General features: G+C 46.3%; 1 protein-coding gene across 10 annotated transcripts in view; it reads left to right on the plus strand.

Annotated features, from left to right (window-relative positions):
- Positions 1-20,580, plus strand: part of NUMA1 (nuclear mitotic apparatus protein 1) — a 73,316-nt gene that overhangs the window by 34,128 nt on the left and 18,608 nt on the right. For 3 of the 10 annotated variants that reach the window (XM_061201320.1, XM_061201323.1, XM_061201322.1), the window contains exons 2-6: positions 8,452-8,525; positions 13,409-13,494; positions 18,067-18,146; positions 19,446-19,528; positions 20,120-20,200. In XM_061201320.1, coding sequence (XP_061057303.1) covers positions 8,484-8,525; positions 13,409-13,494; positions 18,067-18,146; positions 19,446-19,528; positions 20,120-20,200 — 372 coding nt within the window. In that variant the 5' untranslated portion in view covers positions 8,452-8,483. The other 7 variants (XM_061201319.1, XM_061201328.1, XM_061201327.1 and 4 more) reach the window with 5 other exon arrangements.

The raw sequence follows: 20,580 nt of genomic DNA on the forward strand, positions 1-20,580 counted from the left end.
ATAGCGATTGCTAACCACAGACTGCAAGTGATACCATAGGAATAGGATACAGGGCCTGCCTGGGAGAAGAAGCGGGGGCATGGGAGGTCTCTGCAGCAATGGACCTTGGTCTGACCCCCTCCACGGTATCTCCACCACTCACCACGGTCGTTCTCTGGTGGCCAGAAGGCTGAATTTGGAAACCTTCCATTCAGATGTAGTTCAATGGAACAGATTCAAGGAGCCCTAGTGTGCTAGGTACTATGGGGGATCATAGAGAGATGGAACTGGTTATGCCCTTGAGGAATTTACATTCTAGATGTGAAAACAAGACTTCCCTGCATATACAGTTAAATCAGTACAAGTGACAAATGCAGAATATAGACACATTTTTCTGATCACCAATGTAATACATGGTTATTAAAATTAAATTCAAACATAAAAAGAAACATATATTGTAGAAAGTCCCCTAAAATCTAACTCCTCCCCAAGATAACCACTGTTATCCGTTAATATTTGAGTTGCTGACGTTTAAGCTGCCCTTAAAGTAAAATCCATAGAGGCAGACTGATGGAAGGAAAGCAAGCATCCTGAGGATCTAATCTCTTTCAGGGAGGAGCACCCCACTAGCTTCCCTGACAAATGGTGAGCCAACTTCTGCTTGGACACCTTGGTGACAAGAGGCCAAAATGCCTAAGTAGGAATTAACCTTTGTTAAGTACCACCCTGTGCCTTATGTGCTAGCCAGTGTGTTGGGCATCTTATAGATGTTATTTAATCCTCATCACAATATTATAAAATAAGTATGTTTATCCTTGTTTTACAAATAGGAATACTGAGACTCAGGTTACTTGCCAGGGTGACAGAGCAGCAAGTGGTATCAGAGTCCTGCCATTCATGAGCTGTGTGATCTTGGGCAAATTATTTTATCTCTGTGGCTCAGTTTCTTCACTGTAAAGATGAGTGATGATAGTATCTACTTTACGAAGGGAGTTTTTCAGATTTATGAGTTAACACACATTAGGCCAGCAGAACAGTGCTTGGCACATAGTATGTACTCAGTAAGCATTAGCTGCTATTTATTGCACCTTGTTTTCTCTCTTGTTCTAACATGATCCCTAGCATTTTTACACTTATTTTAATTCTATATATGGCCTCTCTGTCCTCCCCACCATCCCTCACACTTTCTTTTTTATAATTCCTTCCTCTGCTTCCAGTCATTCCCTTCTCTTCATCCTGTCTCCACCGTGTCTCTCATTCCCCTTCTTTGCACTTTCTCTTACCTTACCCCCCCATGTCCTCATCACCTGTCTCCTGCCTGTTGTGGCAGCCTTCTGACCCACCTCCCTGCTGCTAGTCTCATTCATTTATATACCAGAATAATTTCTCATAGCACACTTCTCATCACACCACATCTCTATGCTAAAAACAAACAACAAAATAAACGTCCAGATTTTAATTCGATTTCTTGAAGTTTAAGATTCTCCAACTCTTACCCCAATTCCCCCTTCAAGTCTGTTCCTCCACTACTTCCACACCTTCTTTCTGCTTTCCCTTCTTCCTTACTTCTCTCTCCATTTCCATCTGGGCAAGTTCTACCTATGTGTTTTAAGATCCAGATTAAAATATCACTTAGTTTTTAGTCCTTCCCTATTCTCAACTGGTTAGAATTTTTGTATCTTTTTGTGAGAGTTAGCACATGCTGTCTTGAAATACAATTTCAAGTCACATTTCTTAGAATTATAATCCACCTTAGCATAGATGCTGGGTTTAATTCACCTTTGTATGCTCTCTAAAATGTCCTCCAGCAGTACCTTTTGTACAGTAGGTGCTTAATAAATGTTTGTGGTGTAAGTGGACGATGAGGGGCTTCCTGATGACTGGTGGGTTTCTCTCGCGGTCTTGGTGGGGGTCACTGTTTAACGGGTGTAAACGCGGTGGTTTTGTTTTCTAAGAGTCAGACATCTTTTCTTTTCGGCCATGGCGGCGCTGGTTCCCAGTGCCTGTGTGTGTTAAGGGGCTTCAGCCAGTGCCTGCCGTACTAGGTCCCGTGCCTTGGCCCCTCAGCCCCTCCCCACAAATGCTCAGCGGACCAGGGGATTAGGTTCTGGCAGCACAGCTGGGATTTTGGCGGCCATTCCGCAGTCGACAATAGCACGCAGTCACGACAGCGCAGGCCTGCGCTCCAGGGCCGCAGTCTGCCCGGGCTCCTTGTTTGGGTGGCCGAGGGGGAGGAGCGGGCGCAGCGCAGCAGCCTGGCCAAGCCACGCAGAAGGTACGGGCTGGAGAAATTCCCTCGGGGAACGGGCTCGGGGGCGGCCATGTCCCAGGGCCGGCGGCGCCCGCGTAAGGAGGCCGGCGCTTTGTGTGCGAGGGGCCTGTGTGCTTAGAGACGCAGCGCTCCCTGGAGCCAGCAGGAAGCTGCCCCCGTTTAAAAGGGCTTGCGTCTTGCTTGCTCTCCAAAGCCTCTGTTCCCGGGTCTTCCTCCCTGCCCTGCTCGCCGCCAGGCGGGGCTGATCTAATCATCAGGGCAGCCCGTGGCCTACCCTTCCGCTGCTGGCCAGAGATGGACAGGCTGTCACTGCTGTCTTAAGAGCGCAAAGGGGGAGTGTCCGGGGGATATCAGGTTTGTCAGGCAGGCCGCTGTGAGGTGTGTTTTGTGTGTTTACGCCACAATTTGCTTTGGCTCTCGCCAGTGTTTCAGTTCAGTACTTTTGTCTGCCGGCTCCTCCCCCACCCGCACCCCACCCCCCATGCGCCCTAGTCTCTTGTTTGCGGGCGAAGCCTTAGCAGCCCCACCTCTCCAGTGCTCCAGCGCCCCCTCCTCCTTGCCCCCGACTGCCACCCCTCCCCCCCTTGCTGAGAGTTCCCTGCTTCGCCTGCGCTCGCGGATCGCGGAAGCTTGCTGCGCCTTTAAAGAAAGCAGACTCCTGGTTGTGACGCACTTCTGGCTGTCAGCCAGGAAGATCGCTCCTGCCAGGCTGAGAAGAAAACCAACAACTTTTCTTTTGTGTGTGGGGTTACTTTCCACTAGACCCCCCCTTCCTCCTCTCCTTTCAAGATTTAAGTGCTAATGGCGGATTAGAACCTGTAGATACGTGTGGCTTTGGGAGTCTGGTAAGGCCACCCCCCACCCCCCACCCCCACCCCCACCCCCACCCCACCCCCACCCCCGCGCTGAGACTTTCTCTCCCTCACTGTTTCTCTGGGTTTTTGTTCAAACATGGAGGAGGGGGTGCGGTGGACTCCCCTCTTCACCTCCCTTTCCTGCGCCATCCTTGAAGGGGAGGGAGAGGAGAGGGAGAGCAAGTAAACACTCTGAAACAGGCGCTGGGAGCAGAGCTTGCCAACATCCGGGAGTTGGCGCCTTTCAGAGCAAAGGGTTGCTTTCTTCCCCCCTCGTGTAGATGTCAGCGTGTTTTTGTTCAGAGGGGGAAAGCGTGTGCGCCTGCACGTTGAGCTGTAGACAGCTCGGGGGAGCGTCTCCATTCCCGAGAGAGGCCTGGGTGTGTACGCAGTGGTGGGGAGTGGAAAAGGTTCATTTCGTCAGCCGGTAGGGACCGGGGGGTGTGAATATAGCAGTGGGGCAGGTGCTGATGAACTGCTGGAGTGAACTTGGGTGTGCGTGTGTAGTCTGTGGCTCTAGGCCCCAGATCTGGTTCATGATTGCAGCCCTTGTGCCCACGGCCTTCTGATCTGGACCCTCCAGAGCATGGGGGGAAGGGTGATAACAGTAAGCCACTTGGAAGAAACCAGGGAAACCTTGGTTTCCCTTGCAATTCTTCTCGTGTTCCTCACCAGGACTCTGGGCCAAATTCTAGGCTACACACAGGGGATGGTCTGTGTGAAGAGGGGGAGGCCTGAGTCCACAGTGAGCCCCTGAGAGGGCTCAGGGAATACATCCAGCAAGCTGGTTTGCCCTGACCTCAGGGGTGCAGAAAACCTCTTTGGACTTGCACAAGACATCCTGCTCAGAACTCCTCAGGTCCCCAGGGGTTGAAAAGGATTGTGTTTTTCCTTCCTTGGCTTCTCTTGGAGCTGCTGGTCCTTGGGCCCTACCTCCTCGGAGCCAGGGGATGTACCAGCAAGATATTTCCTGTCCTGTTCCTTATGACAAGTTAGCCAGTGATGGCATAGCTTGACCTTTGTTGGGCTGCTCTGGGGTAACCTACCAGATGAGGTCTGAGTGCTTGCTTGACTGTGCCTCCTCACCTGTCAGAGGAGAACGCCCTCAAGGTTAGGGTGTTCACTCTTTGGATGGGGCGGTCTCTCAGATGGTGGTGGTATCCCTTTTAGAAAGGTATACAGAGCTTGGAATGCTTATGGCTACAGGCAGGCAGGCTGTTTGGGTAAGTAGTGGTAAATCTTGCTATTGAACGTGGGCACAGAATTGGAAAAGCCATTTCCCTTATGAGTTGTGAGCCTGTGAGCCTTTGGAACCCACCGTAGAGAGGGGGTGGGTCTTAGGGCAGGAACCTTTGAGGTGAGAGTTTGTGTGGGTTTTGGGTCCTGAAATTCTGGGAATGGGAGCCAGCACCTGAAAGAATGAGGGAGGTAAGGGCCCGTGGGCTGAGTGATCAGTATAGTTCTACAGCTCTCTGAGACCAAAGATTACTTTGGTGTTATCTTGGGGTAGGGCTGGTGTTTAGGAGGTCAGTAAGTGGCTAAGAGGTGGTCTCAAAAGGAGCTGGCACCCAAGTTGAGGGGCGGGGAGTAAGGAGAGCAGTGCTGCCACAACTCAGACCTCTGGCCTTTGGCCTATCACTTGGTCAACCCTTAAAACTGAAGCTTTTCCAGAACAGACCCCAGAGCTCAGCAACCTGACCCTCCAGTCCTGGTCCTTGCATCTGAGCAGGTGGTTTGCATTAGCTTCAGCCCTGGTACGAAACCAGGACTAGGTTTTAACTCTTTAAGACCCAGAGAGGGTACAGTCCAGGTGCCAGCGTATCTCTTGAGTGTCAAGTTCCTTGTCCTGATATATCTTCTCTGGAAACATAGAGGGGTTACTGTAAATGTGGGAATTGATGCTGATGTGAGAGAGTTATATTATGTCAGTTTTGAAAATGTAAAGAGGATGCAAGGCCTTTCGTTTATAAGGCAGCTGCTTCTGTGTCTTGGTTCCTTCTTGAGCCCGGAGAAAAGAGAGGGTGCCTTCTCTTATGGGGCACTTCTTTTCAAAGAAAGAGGTAGGTAGGAACTCTGAACGTGTCCACAGAGGGCCTGCATTTTGAGATTTTGTTTGTTGATCGGGGGTGGTGGGGATGAGGAGTTGCCTGTTTCAGTTGGGGGTGAATCTTAGCAGACCCTTGTGTGAAATGGTTCCAGGCTACAGTTGCGGGGATCTGTTTTTCAGTCACCATCACCCAGTCTTCTGGGTGGGGCCTGCCTCAGATTTCAGGGGGAGGGTGTGGAGGATGGTGCTCTGGCTGGGCGCCCTAGGTTCCAAGCCAAGGCCTGCTTAAAGTTGTAGTCCCAGTGCCGAGGACTAGCTGTGCCACTGGCTTCAGTCATTCATTACCTGGAGAAGAGTGAAGGGCTGGGCTGCCCTAAAAGCCCTAAAAGTGTCCTGTCTCTGAGAAAGTGCCCCTCTATGGGATTTGAGCTGATAAGGTCTTGCCTCATGTTGAGTATTGGATTCTGCCTGTTCCTGTGCCTGGGGAGCACAGAAGAAGGCATTTGGCCTTGACACCAGTTTTAGACAGGCTCCCCTGGGAGGACATAAGGGTTGTATGTTTTGCCTCTGAGATAAAGGGAAGAGGTTGGTCAGATCATTTTTAGTAACACAGCTGTGGAATCTCTCAGAGGGGGCAAGATCTACCTCCGGTTGCAAATAAAATTTGACTGAAGTTTTGGGCCTCACCAAAAGGATAGCGAGTCTAGAGGCAGCAGTGGGGATGACAGGGAGGTGATCTGGGCCTCATTTCCCTTGTTCCTGAGTTGCTCAGACCTTTCCCCCCCCCACCCCAGAGAAGCCCCAGTAGAGCATCTGGACATTTCTGCCTTCACTCCAAGGGCCAAGCATGGTCCTTCTAACTTTAGGTTGGCCAACCACCAGAAAAGCCTTTTTGCAGTGCAGTAGTTGAGACTTATCTGCCTTCATCCTACCTAGGGAGCAAGGCAGTCAGTGCCCACAGATAGGCCATGCTGGATGAAAATCATCCAAAACTGAGGAAAACATAGGCCCCTTTGCTTCTCTGCCGTCCTGAGAACTCCCTTAATCACTTCACTTGCTTTTGCCAAAGCCTAGGTGAATTGGCTCATTTCCAAGACTGTGATGTTTGTATGACAGGTGGAATCACGTTGGGTTTTGCAGGGTCAGGAAGCAATTAATTATAATTAGCATTTAGTTATATTAAGCATTTAATTATTTTCTTCTATTATTTCATGCTTCTCGTATGTTTTTTAAAGTTATTTTATTTTTGGCTGCGTTGGGTCTTCGTTGCTGCCCACGGGCTTTCTCTAGCTGCGGTGAGCAGGGGCTACTCTTCGTTGTGGTGCGCGGGCTTCTCATTGCAGTGGCTTCCCTTGTTGTGGAGCACGGGCTCTAGGCGCATGCGCGGGCTTCAGTAGTTGTTGCTCGCGGGCTGTAGAGTGCAGGCTCAGTAGTTGTGGTGCACAGGCTTAGTTGCTCAGTGGCATGTGGGATCTTCCTAGACCAGGACTCGAACCTGTGTCCCCTGCATTGGCGGGCGGATTCTTAACCACTGCGCCACCAGGGAAGTCCGCTTCTTTTTTTTTTTTAATAAATTTATTTTATTTTATTTTTGGCTGCGTTGGGTCTTCGTTGCTGCACGCAGGCTTTTCTCTGGTTGTGGTGAGCGGGGGCTACTCTTCGTTGTGGTGTGCAGGCTTCTCATTGTGGTGGCTTCTCTTGTTGGGAGCATGGGCTCTAGGCACGCAGGCTTCAGTAGTTGTGGCACATGGGCTCAGTAGTTGTGGCTCATGGGCTCTAGAGCACAAGCTCAGTAGTTGTGGCGCATGGTCTTAGTTGTTCTGCGGCATGTGGGATCTTCCCGGACCAGGGCTTGAACCCGTGCCTCCTGCATTGGCAGGCGGATTCTTAAGCACTGCACCACCAGGGAAGCCCTGGGAAGTCCGCTTCTTGTATGTTTAACTTTACTCCTCACCATGCTGTAAGCCCTTCAAAGCAGGGACCATGTCATTGTCTCCCATTTCCCACGAAGCTTCCAGCACAGGATGAACATATGTAAGGACTAAGAAAATAACCTTTTTGGTTGGTTGATAAAGCAGAGTACACTTGCATAGGAAGGCCTCAAGAGATGATGGGTAGTGGATTATTAGATTTATGTATCTCTTTCCCCTATTAGACAGTGAGCACTTTATGGACAAGAATGGTGTCTTTCTTATCCCCAGCACTTTGTATTCAGAAAGTACTTAGCAAATGTTGGTTCCACAGAACCCACACCTTGGAGATGCTGATATGTGGGGAGAGTTATAGGTGATGCGGCTCTTACCACTCTTGTTCCTTCTTCTACTGGAGTAGTGACAAACTTAGCACACCTGTGGCAGTAGGAGGCAGGTGGTGGGGCTGATTACTCCCAGAAAGATTTGTGGGAATTATGGGGGCCTGCTAAGAGGTGTTGGGGAATATTTAGTCACCATGTCCGTGGTCTCTTGAGCAGGTTAGCAGGCAGATGGCTGATTCCCACGGGGAAGGGAAATTGGCGTAAGAATACCAGGACCAGTACCTAATCTTTCATTAAATGTCCCATGGGATCTCCGCCAGAATTGGATTTGGCTTCATCCAGTCTCCCATTTGAAATACGTCTTTGACATTTTTGTGGGAGATATAAAAATCCAGAATTTGAAGTGGTTTCCCCCAAGGACTTGGTTATTGTTTATTAGGTAGACTTTGGGGACCTGCAGAAAGAGCCAGAAATCAACCTTTTTGCTTAAGAACAGTGATCATTTATTGAATACCTACTGTGTGCCAGGTACTGTGCTGTTTGCTTTATCTTGAAGCATCACTAACCCAGAGAGGTTTTTGCAGGTCCCATTTTGCAGATGAGGAAACTGAGACGAAAAGAAGTTATGGTACTTGTCCAAGGTCACAAGACCATGGTCACATGGAATCAACATTCACACCTAGGTGTGTCTGAAAAACCATGTTTGTTCCATGTTTTAAGGGCACCACATCCCAAAGAGTAGGGTTGAAGTCCAGCTTTGAATGTTGTATTTTCTAAGGGACAGAGAGATTGTGTGTAGAGCTTGTGGACATTGAATTAAATGCAGGGTTCTTTATTGTCAGCTGTGACAGAGTAAGTTTTATAGTAATTTTGATGTGTACTCTGAGCTTTCTAAAAACTCCCATGGTCCCTTGGTAGATTAAGTGCCAAGTGAAGAGTGACTTATTTAAGTGTTCAGAGCCGATAAGTGAAACCATTTCCCCCCCTTCCTTCATCGTGGATATCTGATATAATTAACTGTACTGCCTCTTCTCTTGGGTTCCAGGTGCATCGGGGTGACCGTCTGGTTTCAGCAAGATGACGCTCCATGCCACCCGGGCAGCTGCACTCCTCTCTTGGGTGAGTGGTCTTCCTCTCCTTTGTATGCCAGACTTTTCCAGGAGGCTTGGGAGAGGTGAGAAAGGAGTTTTCTAGGAGTCAGGGCTATGTAGAGTCTTCTCCTCTCCAGACAAAGGAAATACAGTTTTCCTTTGCCTTTCCCCTTAGTTTTTAACTTTTATTATTTTCAGTGATGTTGCTGCTGACATGTGATCCACAACTTGTGTAGCTTAGAAAAGGCTTCTCTGAGGTATATTATTCCTTTTTGGTCATGGGAAGGGTGGCTGCAGAGCAGCATGGAAACCCGTTTTTTGTGCATTTCCTTGTGCATGTTTCTGAAAAAGCGTTGACACTGAATTTCAGTGGCGTGTAGGGACTTTTGTCTTGAAAGGCCTTTAATCTCAGGGCAAGGTTCTCCTGGCTCTCCTTACCATGTTTCTGTGAGCTTCCATTGTCCTCTTGGTGCCTTCTTGATTACTTCACCAAAATTCTTCTGCTAGGTCTTTTCATGTACTTCTGCCCAAGACAATGGCAAATGAAAAAATAATGCTGAGCATTGGGAACTACAGAGAAACAGAAGAGGCCACGGAGTGTAATGATGACACGCATGGGCCTTAGAGTCAGACAGACCAGCTTAGAATCATTGCTCTAGCCTGTGTGACCCAAGACAAGTTACTTAGTCTCTCAGCACCTCATTATTAAAATGGAAATAAAAACAATTTTTTTAATATATTCTAAAAATAAAATAATAATCATTATTGTGAGGATAATAAGATAATGTCTGTAAAAAGCACTTAAATATTAAAATATTGCCTGGGGGACTTCCCTGGCAGTGCAGTGGTTAAGAGTCTGCACTTCCACTGCCGGCAGCACGGGTTTGATCCCTGGTTGGGGAACTAAGATTCCGCATGCTGCACAGAGCAGCCAAAAAAATAAAAAATAAATAAATAAAATATTGCCTGGGTATGCTATTTGGTAAAGGGTATTTTAGTAGTCACCCTGACTATTGACCAATCAGGGCCAATTAAAGAGCCAACTTCAAGAAAGAATTATAGAATTTTTAAAGGAAATGAATTTTTAATTTCCAAGGAGGGTGGGGGTTTAATAAAACAGGGTCTTTAATCACTGTCAAATCTGTAGTCAGGAAGTATGTATTTAGCGTACAAAATGTGCATCCTTAGTCTTCAGTTTCTGAAATAGATGCAAACTTTAGTTGTACAGTTTAAAATGGATGTTTTATATTTATATTTACATTTCAGTGTTTTATGTCTGTATTAGAAACATTATCTCTTCCTCCTCTTCCCCAGGAGAAGGCTGGTTGGATTGTGTCTCTGTGTCTAGTTCAGTAGATTAACTGAATATTAGGGGATCCTTTAGTCACGTTGTTTTAAGTTTATCAGTTTATTTATTTTGGTCCTAGGCTTGTTTTTATAGTGACTACTACCTTTACAGAGAAAAACAGACACAAGACTAGTTTTATTTAACAGCAGATACTTGTATACTTTTCTCAAAAATCACAATGAACATGCATTAATATATTAAAATATAGTTAGATATAATCTTCCAGTTTAAACAAAAGTTAGGCAGCTAAAGTGGATTTTATGACACTGTAGCAACATGGAATAATGCTTGGTAGCGAGAAGAGTGGCATAGAACACACGCATATGACAATCACAACTGTGATTTTTTAAAAAAATGACTTAGGAAAAAAGACTAGAAAGAAATATATCAAAATGCTGAAAGTGCATGTATTAAAATACTAGTGAGTGGAGTTTTTCTGTTTTCCAAATTTTCAGTAATTTATTTTCTAATGTAAAAATAAATTTATATTTTATTTAACTTAAAGTATGGCTTGAAGTTATTCTGTACCCAGCAATTATAATGAGTATATTGTTATAGGGAATATAGGGAACTTTAAGATTCAACAACCTTTGGGACTTCCCTGGTGGCGAAGTGGTTAAGAATCCGCCTGCCAATGCAGGGAACACGGGTTTGAGCCCTGGTCCGGGAAGATCCCACATGCCGCGGAGCAACTAAGCCCGTGCGCCACGACTCCTGAGCCTGCACTCTAGAGCCCGCGAGCCACAGCTATTGAGCGCTCCTGCCCTAGAGCCCGTGCTCCGCAACAAGAGAAGCCACTGCAATGAATGGTCCACGCACCGCAACGAAGAGTAGCCCCCGCTCGCCGCAACTAGAGAAAGCCCGCGTGCAGCAACGAAGACCCAACACAGCCAAAATCAAATAAATAAATTTATTAAAAAAAAAAAAAAAAAAAGATTCAGCAACCTTAAATGACCCGGAAAGCCTTACAGGCAATTCTTCAGTGAGCTTGGTCCTCACTCACGTTTTATACCCTGACTAGAGATAAAGGAGCTTCTTCACTTCTTCAACTTTAAAATGATTTATCATTTGAGAGCAAAATAATGCACAGGAAGAAAATACATTTTTATATCCATGAAAGAAACTGTTGCTGGATTATTACTTAATTGGTATGAGATGAATCCAGATTCCTTAAGTGATTTTAAATCAGCTAACTGGTACGATTTTTTTCAATCTTGTTAGCGAACTGAGCATTCACAGCCCTTGAATGTTTTACCTAGATTGCAGATATTAAAAGAAGATGGTTTTTGGATGCTTAAGTCGTGCAGTCTCTTCATTTTCAGCAGGTAGAAAGGGACCTTGGCCTGGAATATTCAGTCTTCCTAGAAAATTCACACTGGCCTTTTCTAATTAGATTAAGCACCCCCCCAAAGGTGGTATAAATTATTATCTTTAAGAGTCCAGTGAGAGGTCATATTTTATATTCTGCACTTAAAATTTTTTTTTACTTTCAACCTATTTTTTAAAAAATTTTTTAGTAAATTTATTTATTTTTGGCTGCATTGGGTCTTCGTTGCTGCGCGCAGGCTTTCTCTAGTTGGCAGCAAGCAGGGGCTACTCTTCGTTGTGGTGCGCGGGCTTCTCATTGCGGTGGCTTCTCTTGTTGCGGAGCACGGGCTCTAGGTGCACGGGCTTCAGTAGTCTTGGCTTGCGAGGTCTAGAGTGCAGGCTCAGTAGTTGTGGCTCCCAGGCTTAGTTGCTCTGCGGCATGTGGGATCTTCCCGGACCAGGGCTCGAACCCATGTCCCCTGCATTGGCAGGCGGATTCTTAACCACTGCGCCACCAGGGAAGTCCCTCAACCTATTTTAATTTAGATTTATCTAGAAGTTTTTCTAATATAAAATTATTTAATGGAAATAAGTACTATCATTTCTGTAGCTGAATCACTGATTTTTTTTTTTTTTTTTTAAATCCTCATGATCCTCCAGTGCAGTCAGCTAATTTAACTGCTAAGAAGTAGAAGTGTTGCTGGATCTACTTCATAACCATAATAGTGCTTTGCATTTAGTACTTTTATTTCGTAATGTGTTCTTGCATTCACAATCCCATTTGAACACACACTGGTCCTTTAAGGTAGATAAGTTTGACAAGTGAGAAAACAGTCACAGAAAGAAACAAAGTTGATATCAAAGGTTCCTGGCAAGTTAGTGGAGGAGCTGGACTCAAAAATCCTTGTCTGGGAGCCCCCAGCCCAGTGCCTGTTGAAGAGCACATTTAAGTGGGAGGGACACATTAGGGGTAAGGGATTAACAGATACAAAACTACTACACATAAATAGATAAGCAACAAGGGTATATGGTATAGCACAGGGAATTATACCTATTATCTTGTAATAACCTATAATGGAGGATAATCTGCAAAAATACTGAATCACTATGAAACTAACAGGATATTGTAAATCAGCTATACTTCAATTAAAAAAAATAAAGAACACATTTATAAATAGAATCTACTCGTTTGTGCATAACCACTATGCTGAAGTTTTTAAAAATAACTTGTAAAGCAGGATAAGTCTTCCTTCTCCCTCAGTCTTGCATATGTGATTGATTGACTTAGCAGACCCTTCCTTCCTAATAAGGTACTACAAAGGTGAACTTCAGCCCGGGCTTCTGAACTTGGTACCTGTGGAATTCATGAGGTTTTCCTGTAGAAGTCAACCATATATGCTTGTTGAATAACCTGTGTACCTGATTCATTTGCATGTGACTGCTGGTGAACTTTCTAGTGGGAAAGACTGATTTAGATGAATGTCTGCCTGAAGGCAAGGAAAGGGAGAGGCCATTGGATCAGAATTGACAAGTTTTTCTTTGGGGTTCCTAGCTTTTCTTTCCCTTCCTCCCTCCTTCTTATTATCTTGTTCCCTCATCATTTCTCCCTGCCTCAGCTGAAGTTTCATGTCTGGAAAGAATTTTAAAATGCATCAATCACAAGATTTTATATCTGTGTGGGAGTATATAAAATATACGTAGTATATAATGTAAATTTTGAGTAGACGCAAAATTCAAATTTCAAGAGCTATAAAATTCAAGATATACAAAGGGCTGTAATGTAAAAATTTGAGCTACAAAGGTTTATAATGTAACCATTCAAGAGATACAAAGGGCTATAGTATAAAAAGCCTTTTTCCTACCTCAACTCCCAGCCATCAAGTTCCTCTCTCCAGAGGTAGTGGTGGTACGATTTTCTTCTAGAAACTATCAGTACTCTTGTAGAACCATTTTATGCCTAATTATATTTAAAGTACACTCCAAGTGCTGGAACATTCTGGGAGAATTTAAGCTCTTATTTAGTTGAAGCCAAAGGAAGGACTCTGATGGCGGCATTCAGGTGGCTGTTAGTGGATGAGTTGGAAGTTAAAAGTCCTAGAATCACCTGTTCTCTCATTCCTTTAGTTACAACTATAGACAGTTGGAACAAACAGAATTGTGAACACCTGGGGAAGGGAGTGGAATGCCCCCCTGCCCCCTGCCGGGGCTTCTTGCACTTATGACAGTTTCACCAGGCTCTTCCCTTTGCCTCGCAGGTGAACAGTCTACACGTGGCTGACCCCGTGGAGGCCGTGCTGCAGCTCCAGGACTGCAGCGTCTTCCTCAGGATCATTGACAGCATGTGAGTTTGTGCCACATCCCTCTCCAGCCTCTCACGTGAAGCTGCATGCTGGGGTGGGGACTGCATTTGTTTCCTTTCCTTGTTGACAGCTGTGACCAGAAAGCACCGCAGGACTGGGATGTCTAAGCCAGTGTGGGCCCCAGAGGCAAGAACACATTGACCTCGTTCTCCAGTCACTGTGTGTCTTTATGAGAGAGGTTTCACTCTTGTCCCATCCTAAGGCTTCCTCACTCTTTCGCAGAAGAGCCTCCAAGTCTCCGTGTTCTCATAGTGTTCCGGGAGCCTGCTCTGGGGCCCCGTCCTCTGTCTCAGTGGGAGTCTTCTACAGCCCTCTTTTCGTGACTCATCCTTATCTCACAAGCCCTCTTTGCAACCTGTAGGCCCAGGAAGAAGAAAGGGGAAGCTTTTAAACTTGAGGGAAGTAAGCAGCGCCTAAAAATCTCTAACTTGTTAGCACAGCACAGACATGCCCCTCTCTAACCCATTATAGCATTCCCGGGGTTTTCACCTGCCTCATTAACTTGCTTTGTGAGGTCGATTAGCATTAGATAAGCTGCTTGTTGTCATGTAGCCAGGATTTGAGTTTAGGCCTTTTCATTTTATATCCGTGTCTTTAGCGCATTTCCTTTGAACTTCACAGTTATCTGGGAAATGAGTGGAGTGGGGCCTCCTCATATCTTACCTTTCTGGAACCCAGCAAAGATGGGTCAAGCTGTAACCTACATTTATCTTTTTAAAGCTCATATGGTTCACCCTTTTTCCTGTATCCTCAACTTTTAGCAATTATGAAGGGCAAAACTGACAAACTCCTTACTTCTTTGTGCTATGGGCAAAAGTAGAGGCCAGCCATGATATAAGGAACTGGGGGAACAATGGAGAGGACTGACCCTCCCTGTTTAAAGGGAAGCACAATAGACTGGGGGTCCCTCAGACCAAGATCTGAAGTGTTGAGGGTGTTGTGTTCCACACACAGCAGGTAGGAACTGGTGTCAGGGATTCAGCATCTCTGTGAAGCTGGTTCATAGGCAGCAGCTCATTGACAGGGAAAGAAGGTAGAACTGAGCTCGTCAAAGGCAGGATCTGGGTCTAATTCATCTTCGGGTCCTCCATACCTAGCTTTGGACAGTGCAGTGATTAGGTTTTAATTAATGTTTGTTGGTGAAAATGAGTGAATGAAAATGTAGTTGATATTCTCTATCAGCAAAGTCTAGTGGAGCTGAGTGCCCCCATGACAGATGGGTTTGCTAGAGTGGTTTTTTTTTTTTAATCTTTTGAGATTTATATTGATAATGGGGTGTCCAATATGATTTCTTAAAAGTCCCTGTGGCTCTAACCAGCCCACCTACCTTAGTGAAAGAAGTCACTGTATTCTTATTTTGGTACAGACACTACCATTTTCTTTTCTTTTCTTTCTTTTTTTTTTCCTGCCGCACTGCACAGCTTGAGGGTTCTTAGTTCCCTGACCAAGGATAGAATCCGGGCCCTGGCAGTGAAAGTGCCGAGTCCTAACCACTGGACTGCCAGGGAATTCCTGGACACTCTCATTTTCTTTCCCAGTTGCCCAGACAGGCCATTTCAACATCATCTTGAATTCCTCCTTCACCTGGGCACTGATTTCTAATCGGTCACCATCCTCTCAGTGTGTCCTTTAGAAGATTTCTCATATCCCTTTCTCTGCCTCATTCTGGATACCAGGGCCTCGAGACTTCGTTCTTCTCTAAACTGTCCTTATTCCAGGGAATTCCTGTGCATGTGATCTCAGGGCTTTCATTGTGATGCTCCACAGCTGATGGGCCTCAGCGACTCTTCCTTGCCAGGAGGTTGAAATCGAAAATCCGCAGCTTGGTATTCAGAGCTTTCATCAGGGGCCCTCCCAATCTTGTTTCCTACCTATTTCTACCTCCATACCCCACTCCTTTTTTTTTTTTTTGATCCTGTAGAATTTCCTAAATTCTGGCTTTTGTTAATTGCGTCTTTATGGTACTACTTAACTTGTTCTTCCCCTTGTTGCCTATAACCTAGTAATTAGATCTAAACTTAATTAGCATAAGATTTTTTTTCAAGGATACTTCATAGATGGAGTTGTGCACTACCTATAAATCATCATTTTGCCACTCCTAATGAAAATCATCATTTTGCAAACCCTAATGAAAGTAGCAGATCTAGGCAACTAACATCAATGGCCAGTAAAACTGTTAGGCTGGCAATACCTAACCTACAATTTAACATCACTAAAGGAGAGGCAGCCAGGTATGATATGCCTCGTTGTAACACACAGTAGGGTGCAGCATGCTTTTTTTGGACTTAAGAATGGATCAAGGAGCTTTTGCTTTTGAGGAGATAAATTTCCTTGGCCTGATGACAAGAGCAGTAGATGTGTGCAGGGGTGAGGATGTATGTCCTTGGTTTAGCCATTGTAGGTTTATGACCCTGTGGGAAATTTTCATAAGGAGGGTCAAAAATTCAAGATGCCCATTTTCCAAGTTGTTTTCTAAGGTGCTGCCTGAGCTTTAGACTAGAAGAGACATGTGGGGGGAGGGGTGGGGGGGGGAGAGAGAGAATGTGTGTGTGTGTTGGATGGAGGGGCTGTTGAAATCCCAGGTTAACCCTGATTTCCATCTCAAATCCAGGACGATTCAGACCAACTTCCTTTGGGAAAACAGACGTTCTTGGTGAACGTGTTCTGGCTGATTCATTTGTGATGCTCCTACTGTTGCTAACTGAAATCAGACACCTAGTTCTGATGTCAGGGGAAGGCAGTGGAGGATGGCAGGGTTGGTGGCAGATAGAAGCTATGGGAATCGAACAAAAGTTTGTTCCTTGGCCACTTGGCCTTCTCTCTGGGAGAATTCTTTGGGCTCCACCCCTCTGATAAGTTTCCCTTTCTGTTTTCCTGTGCGTGAATAGCCTGAAGCAAAAAGGCTGTCCCATCTCTTTGATATCTATGAGGCTTGCATAGCAAAGTTTAGTGGAGGCATTTTTCCAGAAAACTTAAAGCCCTGACATTTGTCTTACTGACATTGACCTCTGCTCTTCCCAGTAAAAAGCATTCCTCATCTGTCAGTCAGCCCGTATGTACTCAGCACCTGCTATATTCCTAGCTTTCAGCTCACACAGAGCAGTCAGTTATAAATGATGCACCTGTATCCGTGAGTACTTTAGGAATTCCTGAGAAGGAGAGGGGAAACGTGACTAGCAGCGGTTCTGCTTGGCTTCCTGCCAGAGATGAGACTTGAGTGCAGTCTTAAAGGATGGGCTGGATTTCCCCAGGACTAGTGTTTTCCAAAGCATGTTCCATGCACCTGTACTTATCCCAGGGGCTCAGTGGGGAGAAGAAGAGGTTTGTGGTCAGATAGGTTTAGGAAATAATGCATGTTATACCTTCTTAAGAAAATGTTCAGTTTGGTTTAACCCAGTATTTCTCAAACATTTAGCCCAAGAACCCTGTTTATTTTTATCCAATGGAATACACTTAGGTAAATTACTACTCTGTGCTGAGGGCAAAGAGAGTCACAACAGTCCAGATTGTGGGTGGGTAGGGAAGATGGCTCTTTCAGGAGTCTGTGAGGAGATTAGCATCTCTAAAAGACTTTGTAGGTGTCCCTAATCACAGACCAGCTACCCAAGGTGCTTCCTGTGGGGGGTTCACTTGGAAGAAGCCTTTGTAATCCCGTGGGAGCTGGAGGGAGCTACTCTCATGGTCTTGCCTAGGATGCTTCTTGTGCTTTGCAGGATGTCTGGCACTGGAGGATTCTAGAGTCTGCCCTGCCCTCCAGAAAGTTGATTGAAACTTAGAGATTTGGGTTCTGAAGAACAGGAGGCTTTTCAGTCAGTATCTTGCGCCGTAGCCTAGATAGAAAAGTCAGCTTTCTAACTAGAAGTAAGGGTAGTCCCTTCCGAAAATGAAACTGCACTTAGCCTGAGGGGCCAGGGCAAGGGGCCAGGGCAGTGTGAGAGCTCCCCCTGCTGCCTCCCTGCCCTCATTGCTCTCCACACTTTGCTTGCCTTTCCACTTAAACAAACACAAGCACCGCAAAGGCCACAGATCGAGAGTGATTGTCCCTTGGCCTGGCCTCTTGGAGGCCACCTCAGCCTTCAGTGTGTGTTGAACTTTGCCCTGTCACTTCAGAGCCTTGTTCCCTCCTGTTCTTTCAGTTTTTAGATCTGTTTTTCCCTTTCCATAGTCCTCTCTGACTCGTACTCTAGCCACATTCGCAGGCATCCTGACGTTTTACACTTGAGCCGTTGCAGGCTATCAGTCCTAGCTTGCCAGTCATCTGTGCTGCCTCTATCGCCTCTCGACCCCCTTCCCACAGAGCTTTTTGATATTCACAAATGCCGTCTTTTCCAGGAGGACCTCATGCCTCAAGTCCCTACTTCTCACCCATGACACAGTTCCTTCTGGCTAAATGGTGTCTCGGTATCTTCTCCCCTGCCTCCAGCGTCTGGTCTGGTTCTCCCCCAGATCCAGCACAGATCCAACCTGAAGGGATGGGAAGGTGGTATGTAATGCAGTAGCAAGGAGGGAAGGATTGCTAAGTACTCTGGTTCTAATACTTGCTCTTTTTCTAGCCATGGCACTGACGAAGGGCAGCAGATCCTGCAGCAGCCGGTGCCAGAGAGACTGGAATTTGTGTGCAGTTTTCTGCAGAGTAAGCACCTTTCTTACCTAGCTGGGAAGGAGCTGCTTCCTCAGCTCCTGGGACTTGGGTATCTGGACCTGGAAGAACCAGGTCCCAGGTATCTGGGGGAGCAAAGGCTCGAGGCTGCCCACTCTGTACCACCAAGATGAGTACAACTGGGGCGGCTTCCCTGGGCCTGGTGATGCCTGCACCAGTGGGGGAAGAGTGTCCCTGCAGTCCCAGAGCCCATTTCGGGATCCAGGTAGAGCCAGAGGGTCGGTTTTGAGGACTCATCACCTTGGGCTCCCATTCCTCCCACTGCAAGGAGACAGAAGGATCCATGTTACCCTCTTCTCCTTGCAAGAAAAACATCTTCCCCTGATAACACTGAATTAATTGCTTAGGTGATAGGTATAGGGGCACAGGCAGGTTAAGGTTGAAATCTTGGCCCTTCTTCTCTACTGCTTTTGTGACCTTTCTGGACATGGGTTCCCTGTCTTTAAAATGAAGATCATAGTAATTGCTGTTAAGGTTGATGGATAGAGTAAATAAGAGCACATGCGGGGACTTCCCTGGTGGTCCGGTGGTTAGGACTCCGTGCTCCCAATGCAGGGGGCCTGGGTTCGATCCCTGGTCAGGGAACTAGATCCTGCATGCCGCAACGAAGACCCCGCATGCCGCAACTAAGACCCAGTGCAGCCAAATAAATAAATGAATGCGTGAATGAATATTAAAAAAAATAACACATGCAAAGCTTCTAGCACAGCGCTTGTCAATTCCCCTCATATAGCTGCGGACAGAGTCCTCATCTTTGACACAGGAGCTATCTACCATCCCCACCTCAAGAGAATTATAAGAAAGGTGATAATGGATTTAGGTAAAGCAGGGTGTTAGTAATTGAGCCCTGCCCCTCTGGCAGGATAAGAACCAGGTGTCCCAGCCCTGGTCTGACTCAGCTGCAGGCAGGCTTCCTCTGCACCCGCAGTTGGAATGAGACTCTTGAGTGACCTGGAATCTCTGGGCTCCTCCTCTGTGGTGCTGAGTGGGAGTTGGTGTGTGGGTAGGTGAGTGCAGTGTCAGGCCCCAGAGCTGCTGTGAATTCCAGCCTGCTTTTTTCTTGAACTATCCCTGTAGTCCTTGGACCAATCCAGGATAGAACTAACGTCAGGTGGAAACGTGTATGTTGCGCGAGAGGGGACCTAGGAATAAGGAGCCCTGCGTCTCCTGGCCCCACCAGCCATTCTGCTCCTCTGACTGTGAGGTGTTCTCATGATCTCAGGGATGGTCCCCAGGAAATTCACCTGGTTTTCTACATTGTTGTCATTACAGAAAACCGAAAACATCCCTCTTCTCCAGAATGCCTGGTGTCAGTGCAGAAGGTGATGGAGGGATCAGAGCTGGAACTTGCCAAGGTACCCGCGGAATACCAGACTGCTGGGGGGGAGGGTGGCACCAGAGGGGCCTGCAGAGGGGCCTTCTCTTAACCCAGAAGTGGTGGGGCTTTATTTCTGGGCCTTGTGGAGGTTGGCGGTAGGTCCAGGCAGCTACCTAGCGAGGTAGAGGCTGATTCAGCCAAGGATTTTAGGAGCCCACCTTTATGACAGAGAGGTTGACTAGATCATTACTGTGGCCTCAATGGAGACCTGGCAGGAATCCGGCCTCACCCAGCTGTCATCACCCTTTTCTTTTTAGCTCAGTCTACTTCATTCCCTCTTCTGTTTCTGGGTGCTGGCCTATAGAGGATGCCTTAAGCTTCATACCCAGGGTTCCATGAGTCCAGGAATTTAGTTATGCAGGAATTCTGGCACCTGGCTTTTTGCACAGTGAGCACTGAGTCCTCAAATCAAGTGATTCCTGATGCAGTTAAGGGCAGCGGCCTGGGACTGCTGAATTCTAGGAGCTTTGGAAGGGTCTCAGGATAGCTCAGAGTCCCCAGAGTGGGGCAGGGGTTGGGGACCGAGAAGAGAGCCCTGCTCAGTGATTGCTTCCTGTTTGGCTTCTAGATGACCATGCTGCTCTTATACCACTCCTCCATGAGCTCCAAAAGTCCCAGGGACTGGGAACAATTTGAATACAAGATTCAGGTAAGTCCTTGTGTCTTGCCTGTGTTTCACCTCATTCCAGTTGTTTTTCTTTAAACAACATATGTTGTTCTTCTTAAAAATTATGTTATAGTAGTTATAGCCATTCATTATAGAAAGTCTGGAAGATATTGAAAAGCACAAAGAAGGAAATAACAGTTGCCAGTAATCTCATTCTCAGCAGTAACTGCTAACTTCTAAAGGATATACTTTCAAGTCCTTTTCATGTACATAAATTTAACTGTACCCATACCTGAACTGTTTGGATAATACATAGAAATTATTCTTTCTTCATATGTGTGTTCCCGTATGTATGTGTGTGTGTTTTACACAAACTGTCACTCCATTTCTTCCTCCTTTCCTCTAGTAGGAAGGATTAGTGA

This window comes from Eubalaena glacialis, chromosome 10 (assembly GCF_028564815.1).
Source record: "Eubalaena glacialis isolate mEubGla1 chromosome 10, mEubGla1.1.hap2.+ XY, whole genome shotgun sequence".
NCBI lineage: Eukaryota > Metazoa > Chordata > Mammalia > Artiodactyla > Balaenidae > Eubalaena > Eubalaena glacialis.